Source organism: Primulina huaijiensis, chromosome 1, assembly GCF_012295235.1.
Source record: "Primulina huaijiensis isolate GDHJ02 chromosome 1, ASM1229523v2, whole genome shotgun sequence".
NCBI classification, from domain to species: Eukaryota; Viridiplantae; Streptophyta; class Magnoliopsida; order Lamiales; family Gesneriaceae; genus Primulina; species Primulina huaijiensis.
Window position 1 is genome coordinate 1,523,227 of NC_133306.1, and position 25,999 is coordinate 1,549,225.

The 25,999-nt window shown below is 33.3% G+C and overlaps 4 protein-coding genes and 1 non-coding gene across 5 annotated transcripts; 3 read left to right on the plus strand and 2 right to left on the minus strand.

Annotated features, from left to right (window-relative positions):
• Positions 1-1,390: 1,390 nt before the first annotated feature.
• LOC140975206 (lipase-like PAD4) lies at positions 1,391-7,102 on the plus strand. The gene is made up of 4 exons (XM_073438789.1): positions 1,391-1,498; positions 1,602-1,929; positions 5,017-5,733; positions 6,155-7,102. The coding sequence occupies exons 1-4, from the start codon at positions 1,479-1,481 to the stop codon at positions 6,953-6,955; spliced, it is 1,866 nt and encodes a 621-aa protein (XP_073294890.1). The 5' UTR covers positions 1,391-1,478; the 3' UTR covers positions 6,956-7,102.
• Positions 7,103-10,289: 3,187 nt separating this feature from the next.
• On the plus strand, positions 10,290-12,312 carry LOC140975212 (protein ATAF2-like). Its single transcript, XM_073438801.1, has 3 exons — positions 10,290-10,579; positions 11,009-11,283; positions 11,407-12,312. The coding sequence occupies exons 1-3, from the start codon at positions 10,411-10,413 to the stop codon at positions 11,866-11,868; spliced, it is 906 nt and encodes a 301-aa protein (XP_073294902.1). The 5' UTR covers positions 10,290-10,410; the 3' UTR covers positions 11,869-12,312.
• Positions 12,313-12,483: 171 nt separating this feature from the next.
• LOC140975221 (protein DELAY OF GERMINATION 1-like) lies at positions 12,484-13,550 on the minus strand. The gene has a single exon (XM_073438813.1). It carries the CDS (start codon positions 13,491-13,493, stop codon positions 12,639-12,641), a length of 855 nt encoding a protein of 284 aa, XP_073294914.1. The 5' UTR covers positions 13,494-13,550; the 3' UTR covers positions 12,484-12,638.
• Positions 13,551-16,392: 2,842 nt separating this feature from the next.
• On the plus strand, positions 16,393-16,479 carry TRNAM-CAU (transfer RNA methionine (anticodon CAU)). The gene is given in 2 exon segments: positions 16,393-16,430; positions 16,444-16,479. It is a non-coding gene; the product is annotated as a tRNA-Met (tRNA).
• Positions 16,480-17,876: 1,397 nt separating this feature from the next.
• Positions 17,877-24,665, minus strand: LOC140975230 (uncharacterized). Its single transcript, XM_073438823.1, has 10 exons — positions 24,077-24,665; positions 23,691-23,811; positions 23,362-23,447; positions 22,569-22,950; positions 22,267-22,367; positions 21,879-21,945; positions 20,060-20,287; positions 18,859-19,317; positions 18,589-18,661; positions 17,877-18,227 (listed from the first exon to the last, which is right to left on the minus strand). Exons 1-10 carry the CDS (start codon positions 24,490-24,492, stop codon positions 17,983-17,985), a joined length of 2,178 nt encoding a protein of 725 aa, XP_073294924.1. The 5' UTR covers positions 24,493-24,665; the 3' UTR covers positions 17,877-17,982.
• Between the last annotated feature and the right edge of the window lie 1,334 nt (positions 24,666-25,999).

The following is a 25,999-nucleotide window of genomic DNA, read 5'->3' on the forward strand; positions in this document are numbered from 1 at the left end:
TTCTATTTTTTTTCCCCTATAATTTGTTAGCTTTTATTATAAAAATTTAATTAGTTACGATTCTTTATATTTTTTATTGAATTCAAAAATTTCATTCCCAATTCATGTGTAAGCATTCAAACTTCCACCGGAGATCGAACTCGTCTCTCTTTTATTTATGTCACTGCACCACTAGAGATATCGACTAATGTGCATGCGCAATATATTTTTTTTTTTTTGGAGCAACAAGTTTAGTAAATCTATATAGAAATGAAAATTGATTTTATTTTTCAATTTACCCGGTCAAAGTCGGTCATGGCTCGTTGAATCCTTCGTAATAACTATTAATAATTATAGTATTTCAACAAAAAAAAAACTAGTAATAATTATAGAAAAAAATTGTTTTTTTAATGAAGAATGACCCTACATCACCTGAAATTAATTAATTAAATAAAGAATTACACTTAAAATTCAAATCCTCTTTTTTTTTTTCCCGTCAAATGGAGTTTACTAGTCCAGTTGCTTTTATTGCATTCGGACTTTATTAAATAACTTATATAAAGAATTATATTTTCAATAACAATAATATAAAAACGGAATTAACATTATCAAAGTATCTGTTTTTCTTTTCATTATTTTTCATCAAATATAAAATAAGGTATCAAACTTTATTTCTCAAAACAATTTTATACAAATTTGTAATTAGTTAAAACGTAACTATTTTTTTTTATAAAAAAAAAAACATAAGGCAGATTCTCCTTCAAAAAATCTGATGTAATATACTTAGTTAAAAATATATATTTCTCTCTTTTATATACAATAAGGGGCCAAAAAAACACAACAATTCTCATGAGACCGTTTCAGAAATCAATTTTTTGTGATTTATTTTTTATCTGACTTGAATCGTGAAAAAATATTACTTTTAATTTCAAAAATATTACTTTTTATTCTAGATATGGACTAAATCGACATATCTAACTAATATAAATCCATGATACCGGATCACTCCGAAAAAACTGGGTGAAGGAAGATATGTGATAAAATTTAATATATCGAATAACAATGTTTTTTTTAGAGTAAGCCTCATGTGAGACGGGTCAACTCTACCGATATTCATAATAAAAAAGTAATATTCTTAACATAAAAAGTAATATTTTTTAATGGATGACTCAAATAAGATATTCGACTTACGAAATTGATCCGTGAGACTTTTTCACAAAAATTTTTTTGTTTTGTTTTTTCAATTGAGAAGATGTTTGNCTTCCTCACAAAAATTTTTTTGTTTTGTTTTTTCAATTGAGAAGATGTTTGTTATAATTGGATCATATTATTATATATCTCGTCATAAATCGGTGTATGTATTGTCAAAGGAGCTATAAATGATATACATATAGTTTATATTATTTAATTTAAAATTATAAATATAACTCAGAGCAGTCCTTCATTCACACACGCTCATTCCAACTTCAAGGGGGGGCTCAGAAAGAAGAAGCTTCGCAATGAAGCACGAAACTTCACCGTGAGCAACCACACCCAAATTTAATTTGTCAAAGATTTCGATTCCACGAAGTTTCAAACCAATATAGAAAATTGCTGATTTGTCTCGGATGTTCCATTTTCAGGTTTGAGTCGAGTGAAACTCTAGCAACACTCCTGGCCTCCACGCCGCTGCTGGAAGAATCATGGAGGCTGTGCAGCCACGCCAACGCGGCGGCGCAGGGGAGCTTTTCTGTGAGCAGGGTGGGGGAGGTGGCGTACGTGGCGTTTTCCGCCGTGCAGACGGTCGGGATTTGGCCGGAGGATAGGCGTGGGAATCTGGTGGAGATACAGAGCGTTTGCGAGGGAGTTTTCGATTCGTTTCCTCGCGGCGGTGAAGAAGCGGTTATGGTTCACGGTGGCTTGCTGCAACTCTTCGTCTTATTCTACAATTCCCAGATTTTTCAACAAAAGGTTTGATCCTTTTTATTTCTGTGAATTTTTTTGGTTCCTGCGATTCTTTTTGAAATTAATTCGCTTTTTTCCAGTAAAAATTAAATCTTTTGTACATTATTTGGTCATAACGCGTAACAATCTAACATGAAATGTGGCTAAAATTTTGAATTAGCATATATATTCATATACATTATTATCGATATATGCTTAAGTAGGATAAAAATTAGTTGCATTGATACGCACATATGTGTAATAATATCGAAATTATATATGGCAACATCGACGGTTTTAGCAACGATTTTGAAATTCGTTATATTAAACTTAGCTAACGGTTTTTAAAAACTGTTACGAATTTAATAAGTTTATAACATTCTTTCTGTTGAAATTAATAATTTTATACGTAAAACTATTCAATACTTGTTGAACTTTTAATTTTTGGGTTTAAAACATGGTTATTTGCAAAAAGGACTGTTCTGCTTGGTTGTTATCTGTCGTTTTTATTTTTAATACCACTAGCTTAATTTATTCTAAAACTAGGTATTTTTAATGGAGATGATCAAAATTAAACAATATATATCTTCAGTAAATAAAGTTTGTAAGAACTATATTCTTGAAAAACAGTCAAATAGTTAATTTAATAATCAGAAGAGTCACTAGCTTAACATAAAAGATTTTAGTTAAAAACTCACGGGTCGTTTTTTGTGAGATGGATCTCTTATTTCGGTCGTCCATTGAAAAATACTAATTTTTATTGTGAATATCGGTAGGATTGACCTTCCAACAGACAAATATTCGTGAGACCATCTCACAATAGACCTATTTAAAACTTCAAAATCAAATAAAAATGAAACAAGTCTGATTTATGATTTCTTTCTCAGAACAATTTTACAAATTAGTATCAAATAAATTTTGTGAAAATGGAAAATATAACTAAGAAATAGTAATAATTTACAGGCATTTACGAAGCTAATCTCATCGGTTAGTCAAAGTAAGTCGGACAAGACGTTTTCTTGTTATTACATTCTCTTTTTTGGAGTGGAATTTCTGTGAATAATGCATGATTTCGCTTTTTCTTCTAGAAATTGAAACTGTTGAAATTTTTTAATTCTCTTGTTAACTATTTTCTGACAATGTTTTTCTAAATTCCCTTTATGTGAGCTGCAATTTAAGGTTACGATCGAATCAAATAAATAAAAATAAGATTAAGTTTCCCATGAAAGCGATAGAGATGATCATCTCATCTTAATTGATGATCTCGAACATTTATTATGTTACATAAGTAATAGTTGTTAATAATAATAAAAAAAAAACCCATATTTATTTTTATTTTTTTTAAAAAAAGAAAACTAAACAATTATTGGTAACATATTTTTTATATCACTTGAAAGGTCAGAAGACCAAATCAAGTTTTTGCACTTCCGAGTTAGATACATTGGATTTGATCATCATTTTACACGTTTACTAAGGGTGCCTATCGATTGTGGTAGGCCTGAAATAATTTTGTTTAAAGGATAGAATTTTTGGTATATTGAGGTTGTCGTAACAAAAATTATCACATTTATTAAAATTTTCGGATAGCGAAGATTTCGGTATGATATAAGAACGATATTGAAATTTTCGGTACGATAATGGTGTAAAATTTGAAAATTTCTGTATATATCGAAATATCAAAACTGTATATATAAAAATTAAAAATATATAATATTTTTAAATGATAATGTTATAAATTTAAAAAACATAATGTTTTTTTCCGATATATAACGATATCATATCGAAATCTCGGTATACCGAAAATTTTTGATATAATTCATATGTTAGTTGTACACCTCGATATACCGAAAGTTTCAGCATGATATCGTTATATATTTTTTATATCGAAATTTTGAATATGGTATCCGATATATAATTTTCGGTACAGTATATCATCTTTACACGCTACTATTTGAAATCTTGATGTATAGTAGAGATTATTCTTTTCTTTAAAAAAATGTAGATGAGTATAACTGTGATAATATTAATTATTAAGTTCCATTTTTTTTTATAATCAAATCATCGAGTTAATTTGAATTTGAATAAGTCCATAAAAGTGAAATGAAAGCTGTCTAAATTTTTTCGAAAGAAGTTTAATATATTTTCGTCTTTTTATTGGGTTTTTCGTATTAAAATTAAAATTTTAAATGAACTTTTTCCATGTTCTCGATATTATAATTGAAGAGATTGACCATCAACAACTAGTTTTTCTGAATTTTCAAATGAAATTCAAAAGATTCGTAGTTACAAAAAATTGATGTAAGAAAGAAGAGAATTTGGTATTCAAAGAGACATGCGTCAAATCATCATATGTGAACTAAAGAATTCGAGGTCTCATTACACCATAATAGCGCCTCGATAGAGACATCTTGCGGACAAGAGCATGGACCATCTTGGTACGTCAACGCAACGAGATTTCAATTATGATTAGGTGACGAATTTTTATCTGTGAGACGGATCAACCTACCGATATCTACAATAAAAAGTAATATTCTTGACATAAAAATTAATATTTTTCATAAATGACCCAAATAAGATATCCGTCTCATAAAATATGATTTGTGAGACCGTCTCACACAAGTTTTTGCTTTTAATTATAAGTCGATTTAATAATTAACCTTTCTTGTTTTCTTGTACCTTCGTCGACTAATTTTTTTTTTATATAATCTAACAATTTTTGCTTGTGTGTTGAAATTCTGTTTTAAAGTTCATTTTGTTATAATACTTGAATATCAAGCACCGTTGGTAATCATCAACATGCACGGTGTCACAGGGTTAACAGGCAACAACTTTTTTCGAGTTTTGTAAGAAAATTCACAAATTATGTTTTATGCATTTCTTTTCTTTACTTTCTTGGTTGTGATATTGTGGCATCCTGTCCAGCGGCGGACATTTGATCTCCTGTCCATGCCCTTTTCCAACTTACACTTCTTGTATGATTACACAGAATAGATAATATATAAGCTCTTCAACGTTAGAAACAGAAACCAAATGCCTGGTGTCATTTACTGTGAAATTGAATCAATATTAAACTTGAAATGCTTTATAACCAACCTTTGCTATCATGAACTGCAGATTCTTGAAATAGTGAATGAATGCAAATCAGTTGTTTTCACGGGTCATTCCCTGGGAGGTCCGATTGCTTCCCTTTCAGCCCTTTGGCTTCTTTCAAACATTCAAACCAATTCATCTTCTATCACAGTCTTCTGCATTACCTATGGTTCACCAATGCTGGGAAACGAGCCGTTTTCTCAAGTCATTCTTCAAGAAAGATGGGCTGGAAACTTCTGCCATGTTGTAGCAAGGCATGATTTGTTGCCACGACTCCTCTTCGCTCCTTCATATATGTTTGATTCTCAATTTCATGCCCTCTTTCAACTGTGGCATTTATCTATGACTGCCCCTTATTTTGGACAAATCGGTCTCCAAATATTAGTTGAAAAAAAAGATGAACTGTTTAACAAAGTTTTGGCTTGTGTTGCATGCCGGTCAAGAGGAGGTGGAGACCAAGAAACGAGCCTATTTTGGCCGTTTGGGAGCTATTTGTTCTGCACAGATAAGGGTACCATCTGTTTGGATAACGAGGGGGCAATTGTTAAGTTTCTCTACTTCATCATGATGAAAGGTTCCGCTACTTCTTGCATAGAGGATCACCTCGAGTATGGAAAATATGTTGAGAAAGCTTGCTGGCAGTATTTACTCAAGAGAAGCTCCGTGGATGCGTGTTTTGATGAGTCAAGCAATGATGCAGGGATCACATTGGCATTGCAGTCATTGGAGCTAACTACCCAGGTAAATTTAACTAACACCCCCTGATGTTAAATGCAAATGTTATAACATGCAAGAGAGATAAGTGTAAAATTCATTAAATACAGGACAGATGAATGCAAAAAACCCGATATTTAACCTTAGTTCAGAAATGCCCCTGAGGTTTGGAAAAAAACTACGACCACTTAGCCTGAGAGATGCTAGTCTTAAGACCGTAATTATTCAAAGCTTACACATATTGTGCATGGGTATTAGAAGTTTAGCCCAAACTCACTGAGTGTATGTGTCATCTCATTTGAGCCAAAGGAATGTTTCTGTACTTATAATGGAGCCTAAGCTCACGGGGCATCCATTACATTTATTACCTCTCAGCTGAAATTTTGAAGCACCTTGTAAGCTCAATACAGAATTCTGCTTTAGGTGTATTTTGGTTTGCTTCTCACAGGAACCGGCCTATGGAGACGCAAAAGACTGCCTCTTAAAGGCAAGACAACTTGGATGCAATCGCAACCTCAACAATGCAAAGATGGCAGTGAACTTAGCTAAAATCACCCCACTTCGAGCACAAATTGAGTGGTACAAAGCATTTTGTGATGATTCTGATGAAAAGTTGGGATACTATGACTCATTCAAGCTAAGAACTGCTTCAAAGAAAGGCACCAAAGTTAGTTTGAACCGGCTCAGATTGGGATGGTTTTGGGACGAACTGATCAACATGCTACAAACAAACAAATTAACCCATGATTTTCACAAGCTCCCAAAGTACGTGAATGCCGCACAATTCTACAAACTACTTGTTGAACCGCTGGAAATTGCTGAATACTACAGAAATGGTGAGCATAAGAAGAAAGGCCATTATATTGAGCATGGCAGGGAGAGAAGGTTCAAGATTTTTGATAAGTGGTGGAGGGATAGAAAGGTTGGAGATGAAGAAAATAACCCGAGAAGCAAATTTGCGAGTTTGACACAAGATTCATGCTTTTGGGCGAGAGTGGAAGAAGCAAGAGACTGCCTTTATCAGTTTAGAGGTGAAACTGAAAAAGGAAACCGTACACTTCTCTTGGAAAAGATCGAAAAGTTTGAACAATATGCAAGCTCGATGGTTAACCGGAAGGAGGTGTCTATAGATGTCTTGGCAGAAAATTCAAGCTACAATTTGTTTCGAGAAGAATGGAAGGAGCTTAAATCACAATCACAGCTATTGCAACCTCATTTTCCAGGCTTCCAAGATGGAATGGTTCAATAAAATATCTTCAAAAAATAAAAGAAAGCATTCTAATCAGCTTTTTTTTTTTACATGCGGAATTGCTTTCATGTATTAAAATATCCAAAATCTTCTCCTTCCGATTCCTCCATACATGTTCTGGTAGGAAGCTAAAACATATATTACAGAGATCCTGAATCTTGAAGTCAAATTCCACTATCCAGAAGGCTAAATCTTACTTTGCTCAAAAAAACGGACAATTATATAACCACAAATCAGATTTTACCCAGGTTTTGAATTTGCTCTAAATTCCACTTTTTCGAAGAATGAAATTTACAAATCCATGGTTTTGAATGCCACAAGGCGAGTTGTGAAATAAAATGTATTGTAATGCAAAAAAATTATCTAATAAATTTGAGACTTATCTTAACATAAATAAACCACAGCTCTCTAATTAATTAAGATGAGTTCTCGAGATCAGCAACAGCTAATAAACAGTATTGAACTTTAATAAGTCTGATCCTATTTTGGATTTTCAAACATAATCTTTCCACTTGTTCGGTTCTTGATCGCAAATTAGATGATCTTTCACTTTGTTTTCGTTTTATTGGCAAGGGTTGAAGAGCACAGTTGATCCTTTCTTAATTTGTTCTTTTATCTCGGTTAGGATCAGGTCATGTTTTCTCTATGAAATTGTTCCAATGTTATTTTCATGTCATTCTATGTAATAAATAGTACATAATTATTTATCTGATTCGATCTAAGTTGATTCTTTCCAGATAAAAAAAACAATATTAAGTCATGATCACTATATATGTTCAAAGTAACAATTCAAATTAATCCATTCAACGAAGGGAGCAGTAATTTGACGAAGTTACTAAAGGGAAAGAAGAACAGTAGGAGGGAAGAAACCGTAGATACTGCACAATACCTGTCAAAATTATCAATTTTCAAGAATTTGTAGATTTCTGATGGTGAGATATTTTACAAGTTTATTTCTGCAATGTACATTTAACCCATCAAGCTTTATTTTCTGCAGTACGTGAAAGGCAACTTCTACATCAATATTCATTCGTTACGGCTAACCATATCGGATATGATATATATTGTCTATTCATATATCATCGTAATAATAATGTGATAATTATTCGAAAGATATGAATAATATAATTATTTTTAAAACTCTAATTATTCAAAAACTTGAATCAAACATTATGATAGTAAATATCAAAATTCAAGCCAAAAGATAATAAAAGTAGGTTTGAATTAAGTATGTATACCAACCATGAGAATTCACCATACCAGGTAAACAAAAAAAGTTGTATTAGATGTGTGACCTGGAGGTTTTACCAATATATTATTTTACATATAAAATCAATTCAAGAAACATGATCCGATGTTGACATAAAAAAGAGTAAGTCTCGATTTTACAGTTTATTATAAATAGAAATTTGGTCAGTCGTGGAAAGACAAAACAAATTAAAGAATAGGTATTAGTGTCCAGATGCACTCACGAAGCAGCTTCCAGGAAAAAGAACACGCTCATCCAGTTTAAGGTCATGGAGCACGTCACACCTCATATTCATCGTCGTCCAAATTTTGACTCAAATTCTAATATTTAATTAATCATCATGTTATCTCACGAGCCAAACAATATTTTTAAAAACATTTGAAAAGTATAAATACTTGCTGGTAACATGATAATTAATTGTAACTTAATTTAAAAAATAGTAATAATAAGATTTTTTGGAAAAGTGTCTGAAAAAGTATAAAATTCAAGAAAGGATAGAGTTGAATGTACTTATCTACACATGTGCTTTTCTTCCTTGACTTCCACCAATTTTGATCAAAATCTCATTGTACCATTTTTAACCAAGTGCATGAACCTTACCTGGTCAGGTTTTCATTATGTGAGATGAGTATTGATTTATGATTTATATTTAAAATAAAAATAATATTTTTAATAAATCAAATTGTGATAAAAAATTATCTCACAAAATTGACTAATAAAACTGTTTTACGAGAATTTTGTTTTGACATTTTCTCAATTTATAATATGTTTAATTTTTTCCAAAATTAATAATAATATATTTTTTTTTCTCAAATAACGCCAGAAAATATTTTTTGATGTAATATTTCATATAAGTATTATTATTAATTGGTGAATCAACAGTGGCCGTCACACCCTGTTTCTTTCTAGAAACCACGAGTCAGCAGCATTTGACTTGTTAGCCTCGAAGTACTAAATTAATATAAAAATATTGTAAAATGGATCTCATTATCATTTTTATAAAATATATATTTTATTTGAATTATTTTAAAAAATATTTTTTTAATTTTAAATATCAATAAAAAAAATTTTAAAAAATGAAATTATATCACAACCAGTTATATCGAAGAGTAAGTCTCATGTGAGACCGTCTCACGGATCTTAATCTGTGAGACGGGTCAACCCTACCCATATTCACAATATAAAGTAATACTTTTTCATGGATGACCCAAATAAGAGATTCGTCTAACAAATACGACCCGTGAAACCGTCTCAAATAAGTTTTTGCCTACGGTGACGTAAGATTTTATGTTTACTTGCATATTTTATTGGACCGTGACATATTGACTGGCTGCGCCACCTCGGTCAACCTCCTTTCGGCCCGAGCAAACGCCACCCACCTCCGGTCAAGGGAAACACCCTTTTAGATGTGGTTCAACCTAAAATATTATGTTTTTGTGTCACATCTCAATAAATACACAATATATTGTGAATTAATATTTTTTTAATAAAACTTGTTTTTTTATGATTATAACTATACTATTTTATTAAATTTGATATACNTTATTAAATTTGAGATACTTAGAGTAACTAATTTTAGTGTCATGATATGTTTTGATAATTATATATATTAATATAATGTTAAAATTTTAATATAAGTTATATGTAGTTCAACGGATATAATCATTGTTTCTTGGAGTTTATGTTATAGATTCAATTCTTATTGATGTCATTTTTTTATTCTTATATTTTTCAATTTATTTTTTAATTTATATATCGAAATTACAGTGTAGTCTCTTACTATTTCTTATAATTATATTTTGATCTTAATTTAAATATAAATCAAATTAATTATAAAAAATATTATATAAGCGTATATAATATATATGTATATAGAATGTAAAAAGATAATTATTTTTTTTTCAAAAAAAATTAAAAATTATAATCCACACACACAGAGACGCTCTCCACGTATATGCACAAGCGTACCAACACAACACATATCCACAAATAAACAATGATGAAAATTATTTAAATTTAAATATAAAAATAAAAATCAGAACAAGAGAAAAGAAAAGGACCCACGTGTTGCAAAAGCAAGGCCGATTGCTTGTGTATATATATGAGGCAAAGGTTCCATTTTACTTAGTTTCAAAGAGAACTGTGACTCTAGCTCAAGAAATTCTACTCCACACAAACAAATTCTCGATTCAAGGCTCAACTGTGAATGAAGGGTGGTGATCAGCAGTTGAGTTTGCCGGCGGGATTCAGGTTCCATCCGACGGACGAGGAGCTGGTGGTGCATTACCTCTGCCGCAAGTGTGCGGGTCAGCGGATTGCTGTTCCAATCATAGCTGAGATTGATCTCTACAAGTTTGATCCGTGGAAGCTACCTGGTAAGCTTTTGTTTCTGGGTTTTTAGTAGTCTCTTGAGTTTCCCACTTTTCTGGAAATATCGGCGAGGAATTTTACAGAAAAATTTGTCGATGCGTTAGCAAGTGACCGGTTAAACAAGTGTAGTTTCTTCTTACTTTTTGATTGATTGGCGGTGTGGGTTCATGATTCCCAGATCTCCATTTTTCAAATCTCCAAGTTCTCTCTTTTTTGAATACTCCTTGCTTACCACACCCTTTTGGTGATTGGATCTAAACATTCATCAATTCTTTCATAATGAATATAAGAATCTGTTTTTGAAGGTCAAATTTGCTGTCTGCTTGAAGAGGAACATTGGAAAATGGCTTAATCCCCACCCCCACCCCAATTTATGTTTCTTATTTTTGAATTTTCTTTTACCCGATCCATTAATATCTTTGGATTGACAACAGAGATGGCACTATGTGGTGAAAAAGAGTGGTATTTCTTCTCTCCAAGAGACCGCAAGTACCCAAACGGTTCACGGCCAAATCGAGCTGCCGGTGCCGGCTACTGGAAGGCAACAGGAGCAGATAAACCTGTGGGGAAGCCAAAGACTCTGGGAATCAAGAAATCGCTGGTGTTTTATGCAGGAAAAGCTCCAAAAGGAGTCAAAACCAATTGGATCATGCACGAATACCGCCTAGCTAATGTAGATAGATCTGCTGGCAAAAGAAGCAATTCGAGGGTACTTGTTCTTGTACCTTGTGCTGAATTTTCAAGATTATTTGTTACCTAATCTATGCAATCATGATCATGTCTTGTTACATTGGTCAAGTTTTGTGATTATTATTTTGATTTGATGTTACAGCTCGATGATTGGGTATTATGTCGAATATACAACAAGAAGGGAACTCTCGAAAAGCATTATAATTTGAATGAAAAGGCACTCGAATTCTCAGATACCGAAGTCGCAGAAGAAAAACCAAACTTGAACGCATTGGAATGTAAAAGAATGACGACACAGGCAGCATTAATGCAGGCTCCCTATACCACACGAAGGGGGAATGAGTCGAATGACCATATGCAGTTCGACACATCAGAATCGATGCTCAAGTTTCATACTGACTCGAGTAGCTCCGAGCACGTGTTGTCACCCGACTTTCTGATGGATCATAAGGAGGTCCAAAGCGTAGCAAAGGGGAGTGAGTTTGAAAATTTCCTTGATTTTCAGCTGAATTATATGGATGGATTTCAAGATTACGTTTCTGGCTCCCAAATACTGTATAACGATCAGATGTCTCTGTTTCAAGAAATGTCTGGTTATATGTAGAAGGCCGTTTGATTATGGGATCAAGAATGGTTTGATCCACACCAGTTTAGTATAAATCAAGGATAGGTAGCAGCAGCCATGTACATCCTATAGTTGCACAGACACTCCAGAATCGTGATCTCTCTCCTTTTCACCCTTGTAAAAAATAGCAACATGGGACAGGTAGTAAAACTTTGGAACTAGATGCAGGTAGTAATGATTTAATCAATTGGTTAAACATGATGGATCCGTCAAGCGGCGACTGCGGATAGCAGATTATGAAGACATATCAAATCAAAATGCTGTAGAGTCGATGACATAGGCAACAAGTAGGATATCTCGTATGCTTAGAATCTTGGCATTTGTTGGATTTATTCTTTCTTTCTTTGTATTATATTGTTAAGAATGCAGCATTCATGCATCGGAGGAAGAGAATAAGATGTTGGGTTAGCAAATTCAGTGATAGATACACTCGCATAAATTTCTTGTTTATACTTTTAGTCGACTCGGTTAACCAGCGGTTGAATCGAAACGAAATGGGTGATAACTTGGGGAACTTTCGTAACTGCGAAGGCAGATGAACAACATGCCAATTGCCAATACAGACAACAAACTCGCCAAGCAAACCACGCAGTCTTAACTGAACATCCTTAGATTCTAGTAGAACAACCAAGAAACGTCATGAAATCCGCTTAACAAACTACCAGAGATTTTACACCCATAGTAGTTGACCATAAAGGAAAATAAGCACATAATTATATTAGATGATAATACTGTTAGTTCTTACCCATCTAAGTGTTTCTGGGCTCCCCTCCAACCTCCGCGTCTTCTCGGTTCCTTTCATCCCTTTTCTTCCCCCATTCGTGGAATCTCAGGTGCAGCTCCGCAGCAGCAACCAAGAAATGCACACTCTGTATCGGGCTTAGAATCTGAAGCACCTGTTTCAGTGTCTTGAGTCTCAAATCATCGGCTTTCTGTAGAATCTCCACCAACGCTTCTTTCTTAGGATCCAGCGCCGCATCCACCCGGGCGTCCTCCGCCTCCTCCCCTCCCCTCATGAGCTCCGTCGCAGCATGCGATAACTCCACCATACTCGAATCAGCCACACTCTCCTGCCTCTTCGCCAGCTTCTCCGTCAAATCCTTCTCAGCCCTTATAGTCCTTTTTTGCGATTCATTAACTTTATCAAGCTGGTCCGAAGAAAGGTCACCTAAATCACCTGTACTCGGTCCTTGTATGAGCTCCATAAGTTTCGCCTCGACCTGCTGCCCGGACTTAGAATACAGCAAGTGAAAAGCCATACTCGGCCGCCAACCGCCGATCCAGAGGAAAGCATCTTCGAGACTACTCCTCCATGAAGGATTGAACATGGAGAGAATATCAGTCTTGGCCCAATTCGATTTGGCTCCATAATACTGCTCGTAGTGTTGGATTACTCGTTCTATTAGAGGACGCAAGATTTTTGCATCCAATTCTTCTTGAGTTACCGCGCGACCATTTTTCCCGTTCTCCAGCTGCTCCTCGTTCTCTTTGCAGGCAGAAACTAGCGTCTCAAGATGCTGGTTTTGCTCGGTCAGCCATTGCTCGAAGAAATGAGCGAAGGAGACATGGCCATGGGCGCCATTTCTGGGCCGGACTTGCGCCATGCGATTATGTCACTGTCACCCAAAGGCGTAAGAAATGGCTCTGCACTATATACAACACATATTATATTTCTACGATTTTGATACATTTACCGAGCACATTTATGTGAGTACCGATGAGGTGTCACTCACCCATTGAATGTGATGAAATATAAAAAATTTGTGTATCCAATAGGTGAGCGACACATCATCGGTGTTCACATAGGTGTGCACGGTAGGTAAGTGTGAAGCATATCAAATCTATATATTTCTATATTAACATTTAATATGTTTGCATTGATAAATATGAGTTTTTTAAAAAAAATATAAACTATAATAAAATAAAAACTTAAATTTTTTATAATTTATATCAACATGATTATTTTATAAAATAAAACAATACAAATATATGGAATCTAGATGAGATTAAGATTTGAAATATTAAGATAAATAATTAATGTTAAGAAAATATTATATAATTTGTAGTTAAGACTATACATAATATCATAATGTCACGTTAATTGGTTATTACTACGAAAGTCTCTTGAAATGTTTGACGTTTAAATCAATTATAAAGTATTATAATATAAGTCCACTTCAATATCTTGATTCACCCTTTTATATTATACTTGATTGCATTCCATCCATATGATTTCATTGTGATTGTTGGAATAATTGTTTTTAACAACCCAAAAACTATCGTGGGAATGTCTCATGGAATAAATTTGTGAGATAGATCGGATTGATCGTCTCACAAAAATAAATTTGTAAGTATGCTTTAAAAAAAAATTAAAGGACTACTTATCACGTATTAGCCTTTTAGAAAAGATTAAATCTAAGAAAATAATATCTACCACTAGTAATTTTTTAAACATTCTTTGTGTTGTTAAAATTTATTACACATCCAATGGAGACCAAGAATTATATTTAAATAATAATAAAAAAGAATAGAATTTTTGAAAGTGGTTCGTGACTAATAACCAACAAAGTTTAAAGGTGCGTGGAAAATTGTAGCCCATCTGTTTTCGTTTTTTAGTGAGATGTACAATGCACTGAATTGTGTTTCGTTTGCTGCGTATCCTTATCTGAAATGTTAAGCGTCGGACACTTTCAATCCATGACTTCAAGACAAAGATGTATGTATATACATGCAACATCGGAGTTCGTCTTACCTTTATAATATTATTTTTATCACAAAATTTCTTGTAAGATCGTGTTACATGTCAATTTTATCAGACATATATTTTATTTGAATCGCGGGAACTCAAATAAGAGATCTGTCTCATAAAATTGACTCGTAATATGATCGTTTCACAAAAATTTTTGTATATTTTTTTTTATTGTAAATATGTGCATATGTGATATATATCATTTGATGCAACTTTAGGTTTATACCGGGAGGTTAATAAAATAATTTGGACTATACATATTAATCGATTTTTAATAAAATATTATTATTTAGTGGTACGCATATTTTATTTTATAAGAAGGAAACACGGATATTTTTTAAAGTATTTTGCAAGTGCTCGATTTGTTGCACAAATTTATTTAATTATATATTCAATTAATCAAGAACTATTAAACTGATTTTACGGTTATATCTTTAAACTTGCCGTTTTGTTAATATTTAACTTAAAATCTTTGATTTTTTAAAACGAATAAAAACTAACCCCAAATGTATGTTGTTATTCTCAGACAATTATTTATATAATTTGCTACAAATAAATCTGAAAGGATTATTTTATATGGACTAGTACAATTTTTTTTTCTTATTGTATCGACTAGTACATTATTATTATTATTATTATTATTATTATTATTATTATTATTTTTTTTTTTTTTNAAATGATAGTAAATTGTCTAACAAATGAATAAATATGATATGAAATTTTGTTTAAAAAAAAAAGGTAAAAATGAGGATTTTTTTAATATTTCAATAAAAAAATATCAAAATGTGTTATTGACTTTGTTAGATGAGTTTTTTCTAATTTCTTTAGAAATAAAATAAAATAAATTTATAAAACATCGATATTCAACTTATACTTTAGATTTGAACAAATATATTATTGATTTTATGTCTAAAAAATCATCCATAAATTATAAATTTTCACATTTTATTTTCTTAACTTGTTAAATCAACCCACTTTTCGAATATTAAAATTATTACTAAATCGTGTTGTAATAATTTTTGGTATTTTAACGAAAGAATAAAATGAATAGTTTTCCTTATAAAAAATACAAAAAATATTGTTTATCATTCGTGGGAGTTACCAAAGAAATTTAATACAACCACATAAAGTTGGTATCATCGAGTGTGTGTAGTCCAATTACGAGATCGAGCCGAGTCGAGCTCGAGTAGCACCTTACTAGAGCTCTACTAAAAAAAATTCAACTACTCGAGCTCGACTCGACTCCATTAGCAATTTTTGAGCTCGAACTCGGAAATTCGATTTCAATTTTTTAATTATAATATATNTTATTAAGTTTGAATCTCTTAAAATAACTATCTTAGAAAATACCAAAATATTAATTCTATAATTATCCTTCTTGTCTTAAAAACCTCCTCAAATCACTCCATATTTTACATAAAAAAAGTCTAAACAAATCTTCTATTTTAAATCGAACAATTCTTCTAAATTAAAAATAATTTCATGTTAATTGTTTATTATTATTTCATCAAATTAAAAATAATAATATTTTATTAATAAATATTAAATTACGAAATGTCGTTTTCAATTTTCATTGGAGTGGATGAAAACAAAAAAGAGGATGTCAAATAAATTTATAATATTTAAAGCCGTACCATTTGATTTCATTCAAGTGGACCATAAACTACTTAAAAATAAATGCATCGTATTTTATTTTGGAGAAATCAAACACAATATTATTTATATTAAATACTAAAGTGCAAAGTAGCATAATCGGGGTGGTGGCGCAGTTGGCTAGCGCGTAGGTCTCATAGCTTTCTTGAGTCATCCTGAGGTCGAGAGTTCGAGCCTCTCTCACCCCAAGTGATTAAATCTTTTATTTGTTTTCCCTTTTTAATTTATTATACATAATTATACACATTCTTTATCTCAATTTATCTCAATTAAACATTATTAATTTAATGTTCAAAATTGTTAGTCTTGTTTGTTGCATTGTTTTGAGTCATGTAATCAATTGATCTTACATGTAGTTTAAAGATGTGGATATTTTGAGCTATTTTCTCACATTGCATTGAAATTTCATATCACAAGCTGAATCCCAAAAAAGTATAACCGAGCCTGCTTCCTCCTGCATAATCAACTGGAGAAAGAGAAATAATCTCAACATACTACTGTCCTTATTTCATCCCCTCTCCTCAAGTAAATCTTGCTCTTCATCAAAGCTTCCCTCCTTCGTAACACCGCCACCTTTACGACGTGGAATGTTTTGTATATTAGTGCATAAGCTTCAAGATGCCATCTTAGTCTTTGGCCTGAAAGGGTGCAATAAAGAATCTGTGATGCTATCTATCACCTCTTCATAGGACTTCTACTGTCTTTTCCGATCAAGAATCGTCCAATGAGGGAAGATATTTCAGCTGACGATCAAGAGAAGCAATCGTGTTTTGACAATCGGTAAATTTGCTAGCAGCTACCTCCAATTCTTTATCCTGAAATCAACATCAGTAGTTACAGTTACAATGTAGAAGATGGAATTACATCTTAAAGAACTTGCGTTGATGGCGCTTAAAAGATGGACAAATAACTAACCTGATTGATTCTGAACTCCTCGACTATGGCTAACCTCTGAAGCTTAGACTCCAATTCCATTCTCGTTATCTCATTTTCCAGTTTCTTGCACTTGGAAATAGATTCACTTTACGATTTTCTTTCTTTTTCCACCTCTTTCTCCAAGGAAAAATTGCTTGAACGTAAGGTTCCTAGCTCAAGTTTCACAACTTTGAGTTGTGACTCTGCTTCTGCTTTCCTTACGTTGGCACTCTCAAGTTCCGCCAAAACCAACCTCTTTGCTTGATTTGAATCAATCAACTGGTTTCGAACTTGTAACACATCTATTTTTGCTTCATCTAAAAGCTTTGTTAAGTTCTTAAGCTTTTCTTTCAAAACCACAACCTCTTCATGTACATCTCTCTTTTCTTGATTACCACAGTCAGCTGAGCACCAATGTCCACTGGCTTCGCCTCCATCTGCTTGAGTTGATCTTCTGATTTCTTAAGATGAATCTGGCACTCGGTCAGAGCCATCTCAAGATTTATTTTCTCTGAACCCATTTTTTAAAATTTCTCTTCCAGTTCAGCAGTCCAATTAATCATAAGCTCCAATTAATCGATAAATTCATTTTACCCGAATGTGATGATAAAAGATATATAATATATTATGTAGATAAGGTAATGTTTTGTAATTTTAATTATTCATAAAATATGAGTGAAACATGTTAGAACAATCTAGAGGCAAAATCATGTTATACGTATAAACCTCTCCATCTCAAAAAATCATGTTTTACATATAAACTATGTATGACATTCTTATTCGACCCAATTTAAATCAAAATCCCTCAGTTTCATCAGCCACTTTTGTGTGTCTTGGGAAACAAAGGTTTTAGATGGTATCTTCTCCATGCCATTTATGTTATAAGATCCAAGAAATTCAGTCTTCTTTTCTTTGGAAAGAGCAGCTTGTCTGTTCGGGTGCCTTACCTTGAGTGACAGAAGGCGGGATACTTCATGAAGTCCTCCCCATTTTTCCAGCGCACGGGCAATGTCATATCGTCCTTCAAGAAACAAAGTCATAGAACCATATTTCTAAGATTTAGCAAGGTTAAAAGCTCAAATACAGTGTTCTTTTTTATGTATTTAGCATAGCTATGCACATAAGAACCGATTTAAGATTCAAGAATAATTGTCAGGATATTAAGAATCAAGATTAATCAGAGATACGATATTTATCGACTTTTTGAAAGAATTGTGCAGACAACTACACATGTTAAATGAAGCTATCTCATGAGCATATTGATTCTTCAAATTGTGATCTCTCATTTCCTAGGATTAATGAGCAAGAAGAGCATTGGTACAGTACAGTGTTAAATTGTAAAATAGTAGTCTTGATAATAAAAGAGGTGATGTTTTCAGTACCTGCACGTTCAAAGGATTTTCTGCTGGGCATGAATGACAGATCCATACCCCAGTTTTTTTGGAACCGATTTATCTGTGAGATAAATGAACAGTTATAGCCACAATAGTCCAAACTTTTTTGCATGTATCTTTTCAAGGCATATATGCAAAAAAGGTATTGACTTTAAAATACTCGGTAAGAATAAAACATTAAGAATGTTCTTCAGAAGCCTAAAAAACATCAAGGATATGATAGAAAGGGTAAAGCAAAACACAGAATTAATCACTCACCTCTTCTTCCAAATTTTCAAGATCGTCCCAGTACCCTTTTGGTTTCCGGTGTTTATAGGCAAGGGACAAGTTCATCAATGAAGCAATTTTTCTAAACCCCCCCATGCGTGTAATTGCCTTCTCGATGTCCACACGACCTTGCCCCCGTAGTTGCTTTCTCAAGGGCATAAATCCTTCCTGCCCATGTTCAGAAATGAATTTCAAGAGCTCAGATTTAAGAACTTCAGTATCTGTCTGCAAGCCAAGAATCTTAGATCTTTGTCTCGATGAACTTGCACTGCTGCAATCAGAAAGCTTGGCAGGAGTAGCATCAATATCCGAGCTTTCGTTACTTAGTGAAGTAATCTGTTCCTCGATTTTACCGTCACGGTTGGGTCTCTCCTGATCATGTCTGATCTCCTGTTTCTCTACATAATTTCTAATGGCACACAAATTTGAAGGAAGATCTTCATAAATGACCTACATCATTTGAAATTACTATAAAGATGATTCTTCTCGTATTGGTCAGCCTTCCTGAAAAAAGACTGGAGGATTTACGAATTTTTTTCTGTGTTTCGGATATGTTAAAATTAGTAGTGCAAAAAATCTTACATAAGTATGTTCTGGTGGTTGGGGTGGCGGCAGTAGCAGCAACACTGGTGGCAGGGGTGGAGGTACAGGAAGTGGAAGCACCGGTGGTTGGGGTAGTGGTGGTGGCAGTGAAACCGCTGATGGTGGTGGTGGAAATGTCGGTGGCTGGGGAGTCAGCGGTACTAAGAAAGAAGGTGGAGGTGGGTGGGGGCAGGGAAGTGATGCAGCAGGCAATTCAGGATGGGCAGTAGCAAGAAGAGCTCAGAAGCTGGTAAAGGAGGGTGGTGATTTGATTTACCTACTTTATTACCTCAATTAGGATTCTATTTCTTCTTTTAAAAAAAGTATGTTCTGCAGATTATACCAGCATAAAAAACACAACACTTGCATGAAGCTTCATATTTTTACACATAAAGCAATGTAAATGAAAAGGCATGGCGTTGGCCAGAGGATTTTAGATGATCATTCTAAGCAATCAAATATACATTTATGATACAGTAATCCTTCTTGGCATGTTGGTCATGAAGAGTTCAAATTTTGAAACATGTGGTGATTTTTCCACAACAGTGACTGCATTAAAGATGCAGTTTCGCATTAACGAGAATGCTAAACAGAAGCAATAGATACAAACCTCTTCCATGATAGCTTCAGAGAGAAAGGAGTTTTTATGCATTTTTGACTCTACTAAATACTTTAGCAGAGTGTGGTGACTTCCTAATTTCTCCAAAATCCATTTCCCCCGAAATGCATTAAAGTCTCCTTCAACCTGCTCAAAGCTGATTTCTTGCTCAAGATGTTCACACAAATCAAGAACAGCACGTGCATGGAGAACCATGTAAAGCAAACCCTTGCATCCTTCCTGAGCCATAAAACATATGTTTCTTGAAATCTCAAAACATACATTTATAGAAAACAACATTTACTAGGCTGTTTACATGTGAGATACAAAATGAAGGGGAAGATGAGAGCCAAACTAATTATAATAAAAATAAATGGAGATAAAAATAAAAATAAATCAATCTTGAGAAAACTAGGATCCCTTCTCAGAAGACTTGATATCAGATCTCCCAAAAAACTTAAAGCGCGCACCAAAATTGGAACTTTCTGGCACTTAATTTAATCATGGAAGACAGAGTACTCCAAGCAAGCTTCAGAAATATCTAGGCTTACATAAAACTGAGATATCCTTCAAAGTGCACATGAATATCCTAATGCACAAATCAATCTCTTAGAACTCAAGTATCAATAAGAATTATCAGTATCGTTTTCACGTTTTCATTGCTCTTCATGTATTAGATGTCACGAATTCTTGAATTTGAAAACAGTAAGCCAATCACAATTTACAGTTTAGAGATTCTAAAGAGATGGATCCTCCTTTCCTGGTCGTTGCATGAAATAAAAGGATTTCTAGCCAGGAATCAGCACCACTGTAAGAATTTTGAGCCTCGCAATTCAGTCAAAGCAGCCAATCACCTCATAGCCACTACACTCCTCAGAAACTATTTTACTTGGCCATATATTTTCTTCACGGACAAAGTGATGGTTGTGTTTCTAAACTATTGCCTTAAGGCTAAGGGATTCTATTAGAACTTATAGATACCACAGCAGTACCAAGAAATGATATTATACTCTACAAACAAGGATTACGGAAGATCATACTAGTTTTAATTAGATATTTGACAGCCAGGGGTGAATCCAACATAGATCAAACGAGAAATTTGGCAATTTCATGTAAATTTTTAAAGATTTAAATTTTCTCCCCCAAAACCATTTGAGCAGTCCACTCTCGCATTTTTCTCAAAAGAAAAAGTGTGCCTTTGAATGATTTCTGTAAAGCTCGAGGGGTTAGGGTTATGCTAGTTCATGGCTAGCTGCAAGTCAACTAGGAAAAACTAGGATTAGAGCTATCTGGGTTATGTTACTTGTTCATTTTACCGAGGTGTCCTGCTTAACAAAAACTTTTCATTGGAGTACAAAATCATTTAAGAGCTTACTTATCTGGGTTACGTTACTTGTTCGTTTTACCGAGGTATCCTGCTTAACAAAAATTCTCATTGGAGTACAAATCATTTAAGAGCTTACTTATTGGCACACATGTGTGAGTTAAAATGACACGTCCACTAGCATCAAGTAATATAATTTTATGAATGAGTTTCATTCATTCATTAACATGTCAAGCATCTGATATTCCACCATTTTTACATAAGATTGATAGGTTCTTAAGATGCCAACATAAAGAGCCGAAAACTCCTTTGCTCGACGTATAGAAGTCTAACTTATCAAGAAGCTTCAAATATATTGTTTTTTAAAAAAATAAGAAATTTCTTTTCAGTGCCCTTCCCACACATCAACTTTCTCACTGCTTTTGTCAGCCCCTGAATAATTAAAGTAAGTCTATTTTTTCCAGTGAAGTATCAATATAATCTCGTATACAACAAGGTAAATTGTACCTGGAGAATGCGAACTTTATTGTTTTCTCGAGATAAAACCTTGCTGATAGCTAGATTTGGAACTATCCTGTGGTAGTTTCAGGAGCAAATAAGATAATAGAACTTCAGTACAAACACACAGCTCCAAACTGATTAATTTCTCACATAACCATAATATGAGCGGCAAACCAAATAATAGGTAACAGAAAATTTAATAACAATCAGTAGAGTCACGGATTTGCAAAGTCAAACAATAAACTTTCAGACAGTCCTTAAATTGGAATGCTGTACAGTAGTAATTAGAAGAAATTCCATCATTTATGGTAGATTGATGTGAAACTTTTTGGTGAAGTTTAGAATATATAGGCTTTCAGTCAAGTTGCAGAAAATAATTTCCTCAAGGGCTTACTCAGGAAGACTTTCGTAAGCTGTGAGAACATTCCATACTTCACGAACTGGAGCTTTTACAGTTATGCAGGCAAGGACACACCTATGAACACCTCCATCTTCCTTCATTCAAAATGAATCCGTTAAAAAGATCAACAAGAGGTTAACCAAATAACTTAATAGTAGAGCTATTGTTATTAAAAGACAATATATCTCGGGTTCGAGTCACGCATGTGTTAGCGTGGACTTTTCTATTTAAAAATTTACAATCAAGAATAATTTTACTAATGATGGTGAGTGAACGGTTATAGCACTCGTCAATACCAGTAAGCCATCAAATCTACGGAGGTGAACCTCGTCCACCATGCATGGCCTGTCAATCGGACAAGACTTCCCAAATATTCCCCAGTTAGCGTTTAATTCACCAGTTGAAGGGAATAACGGACCAAAGGAAGCTTTTACAGCTTTCTTCACAATGACTGCATCATCACTGCTTCCAAGAGCAAGAGAATGCAAAGAAGACTCGTTCATGGGATTATGAAAGAGAACTGTATTCTGATTTCCTTCAAAATCACTTTCTGATCGGCGTGCTATGGCTCGAAGATTTGTAGGAAGATCAGATCTAATAATCCTCTCCAAAAATATTGCAGGGAAATTGAACCTTGGTATGACTTCTACTTCATAACTCAAAGTTGTGGTCGGAGACCTGTATAATACAAGGATGGAAACAAAAAAATATAGAAAGAAGAAATGAAAAGTGTAACCGAATGTAAAGGAATGATTTACTTCCAGCTCAATCATTCTTAATTTTACCGGTAATTAAAGTAACAGAATGATAATTTAATGTGTTTAGCGAATGATATTGTTCTCTATGATCAAACGCTTAATGATTAAATATTCAAGGAACAGATGGATGACAAATGTATTCATGCTTATGGAAATATAACTGCGAGGTTTCCCAGAAGTAGAAAAGGATGAGAAAAATGACTAGCTCGCCTACAATATCAAGTTCTCCAACTTTTACTCGCACAACAATAGAAAATTATCTTGAAAAACGTTTCATTTTAACATGCAACAGATAAGATACAAATGAGAATGAGAAGAAAAATAATCCTACCCATTTTGAGACTTAACAGACCATTTGCCTTCAAATTTCTTGAAATCTCCATCCACCATAGAAAAGTGAAGTTCGCGGTCATTTTCCTAAATTAAAGAACACAATGAAAGAGAGGCACACATGATTCCTAGAGTGAAAATCATACATAAAACTGTACAGCTACAGCCTACATGTCTACCTAATACATTCATACAGATTTGTAGGCTTCGATCAATGGAATCACCTTTCCATTTTCCAAACCTTCTTCAGTGTAATGTTTACTTATGAATATACTTACATATAACTGGTAGATTCATATTCACTTTACATTCAAAATCAAACGTACATACAGAGTTGGGAAATTCTTGAAGATCCAACACAACACGAGCTTCTATGTGCCAATACAATGCCCTTTGCAAGCCTCTTTGCTCCAACCATATCCGCCCCGGATGTGGGCAAGGGATTCTCCCACTGACATGAATTTATAGCGAAACGCATTCAAACAACAACATTAATCAACTAGACTAAGACAAATTCTATCTCATAATTAACAAAAAATTGCAACTACTAAAAGTATAATCACATCCAATAACTTGTAGATTACGCTCCAAAATTATTGAACGCCGACCAATGTAACCCGGGACTGATCCAGATTGCTACCTTGCATTCAAACAATCAAGACCGGTAGTTCATTTCATGAAACAAAAATCAAAACATTATCCGCTGATTGATTTACCTGCTAACTAGATTTGGTATGAAATCAGCAAGCCTTTCATAATCAGTGAGAGCATTCCAAACTGATCCAACATCGGCATTAACTGATATCTCAGCTTTTATTCTGCGTTCCCTCCATGATATGACTTCCACTTCACACTGCACGGTTCTTTCTCCTAAAGTGACCTCTTCCTCTCCAACTTTTACTTCATCTTCTTCCTTTTTCTTGTTCTGTACAAAATAATTCTCATTTTGATACCGGATAATCTCGGCGTTCCATTCTGGCGTCCCCGCACTGGCAAAGGAAGACAAGGCTATGCATGTGTGTGGAAAAGGCTTGTCTTTGTAGAGAATCAGAGATTGTTTGTGGGATTTTTTGAAAGTGAAGTAAAAACTCTGCGTTGGGATACAATGCCAAGCTTTACATCGGCCGATCATGGAGGAAGAGTGTGTTGTAAGCGTGGGAGAGACAATAATTTTTGTTCGTTTACATTGAACAACGGAGGTTTATTTCTTGACCATGAATTCTTGGAGGTTTCGTGAAAGAATAATGAATGGCTGAAATTGAATGGACGCGACCTTTGCCGCTGCTTGGGAAATTTTCGGCCCCTCGCATTTTATCCGCACCAGATTTTTCATGATCAGTGAGTCTCACATGAGAGTCAAGGATCTTAATATGTGAGATCGATCAAATTTACTCATATTTACAACAAAAAGTAATATTCTTAACATAAAAAGTAATACTTTTTTTTATAGATGACCCAAATAAAAGATCTGTCTCACAAATACGACCCGTGAGACCGTCTCGTACAAAGATTTTTATGATAAAAATGATTGATAGATAAATATACAAAATTTGATATAAATATTTGATTTTTGCTTATCCTGATATAAGAGGGGAAGGAATCGAACTCGAGTCGGATACAGCGAAAGTTCGGTGCGACCATGCAAACTGATGTTCGGTCTCAATATATGAAATTTGAGTATCAATGAAAACAAAATTTAAAAAACAAATATATGAATCCTAACTATATATAAGTTGAATCAAACAAGTTACGTAATTGTAATTTTTATTTACGATATATCAAATTACAAATTTCCATATTCGACATTCGAATGAAATCATTGATTTATCAATTAACAATATTGGCCAATCAACTTGAGTTAACTATATTTTTTTTGGATTTGTAAGTTCATGGAGCTTGAATGTAGTAAAGTTAAAACTAAATTATTCTAATACGATAACTAAATTATATAATATATTTAAGAGTAGGTCTCTTGTGAGACGATCTCACGAATCTTTATCTGTGAGACGGGTCAACCTTACCGATATTCACAATAAAAAGTAATACTCTTAACATAAAAAATAATATTTTTTCATGGATGACCCAAATAAGAGATCCGTCTCACAAAATACGACCCGTAAGACCGTCTCACACAAGGTTTTGTCTAAATTTAATTTAATAATCAAAACCCAATTAACTAACTTTTCCTGATACGATAACTGAATCATATAATATATTTACGAATCCAAAATTTATAAAATAAGATCTTCATATACGTCGAACAAATTATAAAAAAAATTAAATTATGATTTTTAATAAACAAATATGTCGGTTTCAAATAAATAAATAAATAAATTAAATTTCTCTGCTGAAATTACTTATAAGTAAACAGAGACGTTTCATTCTTGTTTTTATAATCTATATATGACATATCTTTTTAATTTTCAAAATAGAAAACTTAATATTTTCAATTAATCATAATATCCAATATAGAGAAATATGAAGATTAACCATCTTAGTATCTTGAAATAAAATTGTATTTATCAAAATTATTATTTAAATTTTGTAAAATTATCCATTTAAAAAGGATCTTAAATTAATTAATTTTTAAAATTTATTTTATATCAACATAAAATAAATAAATAATTTATAAAACAAGT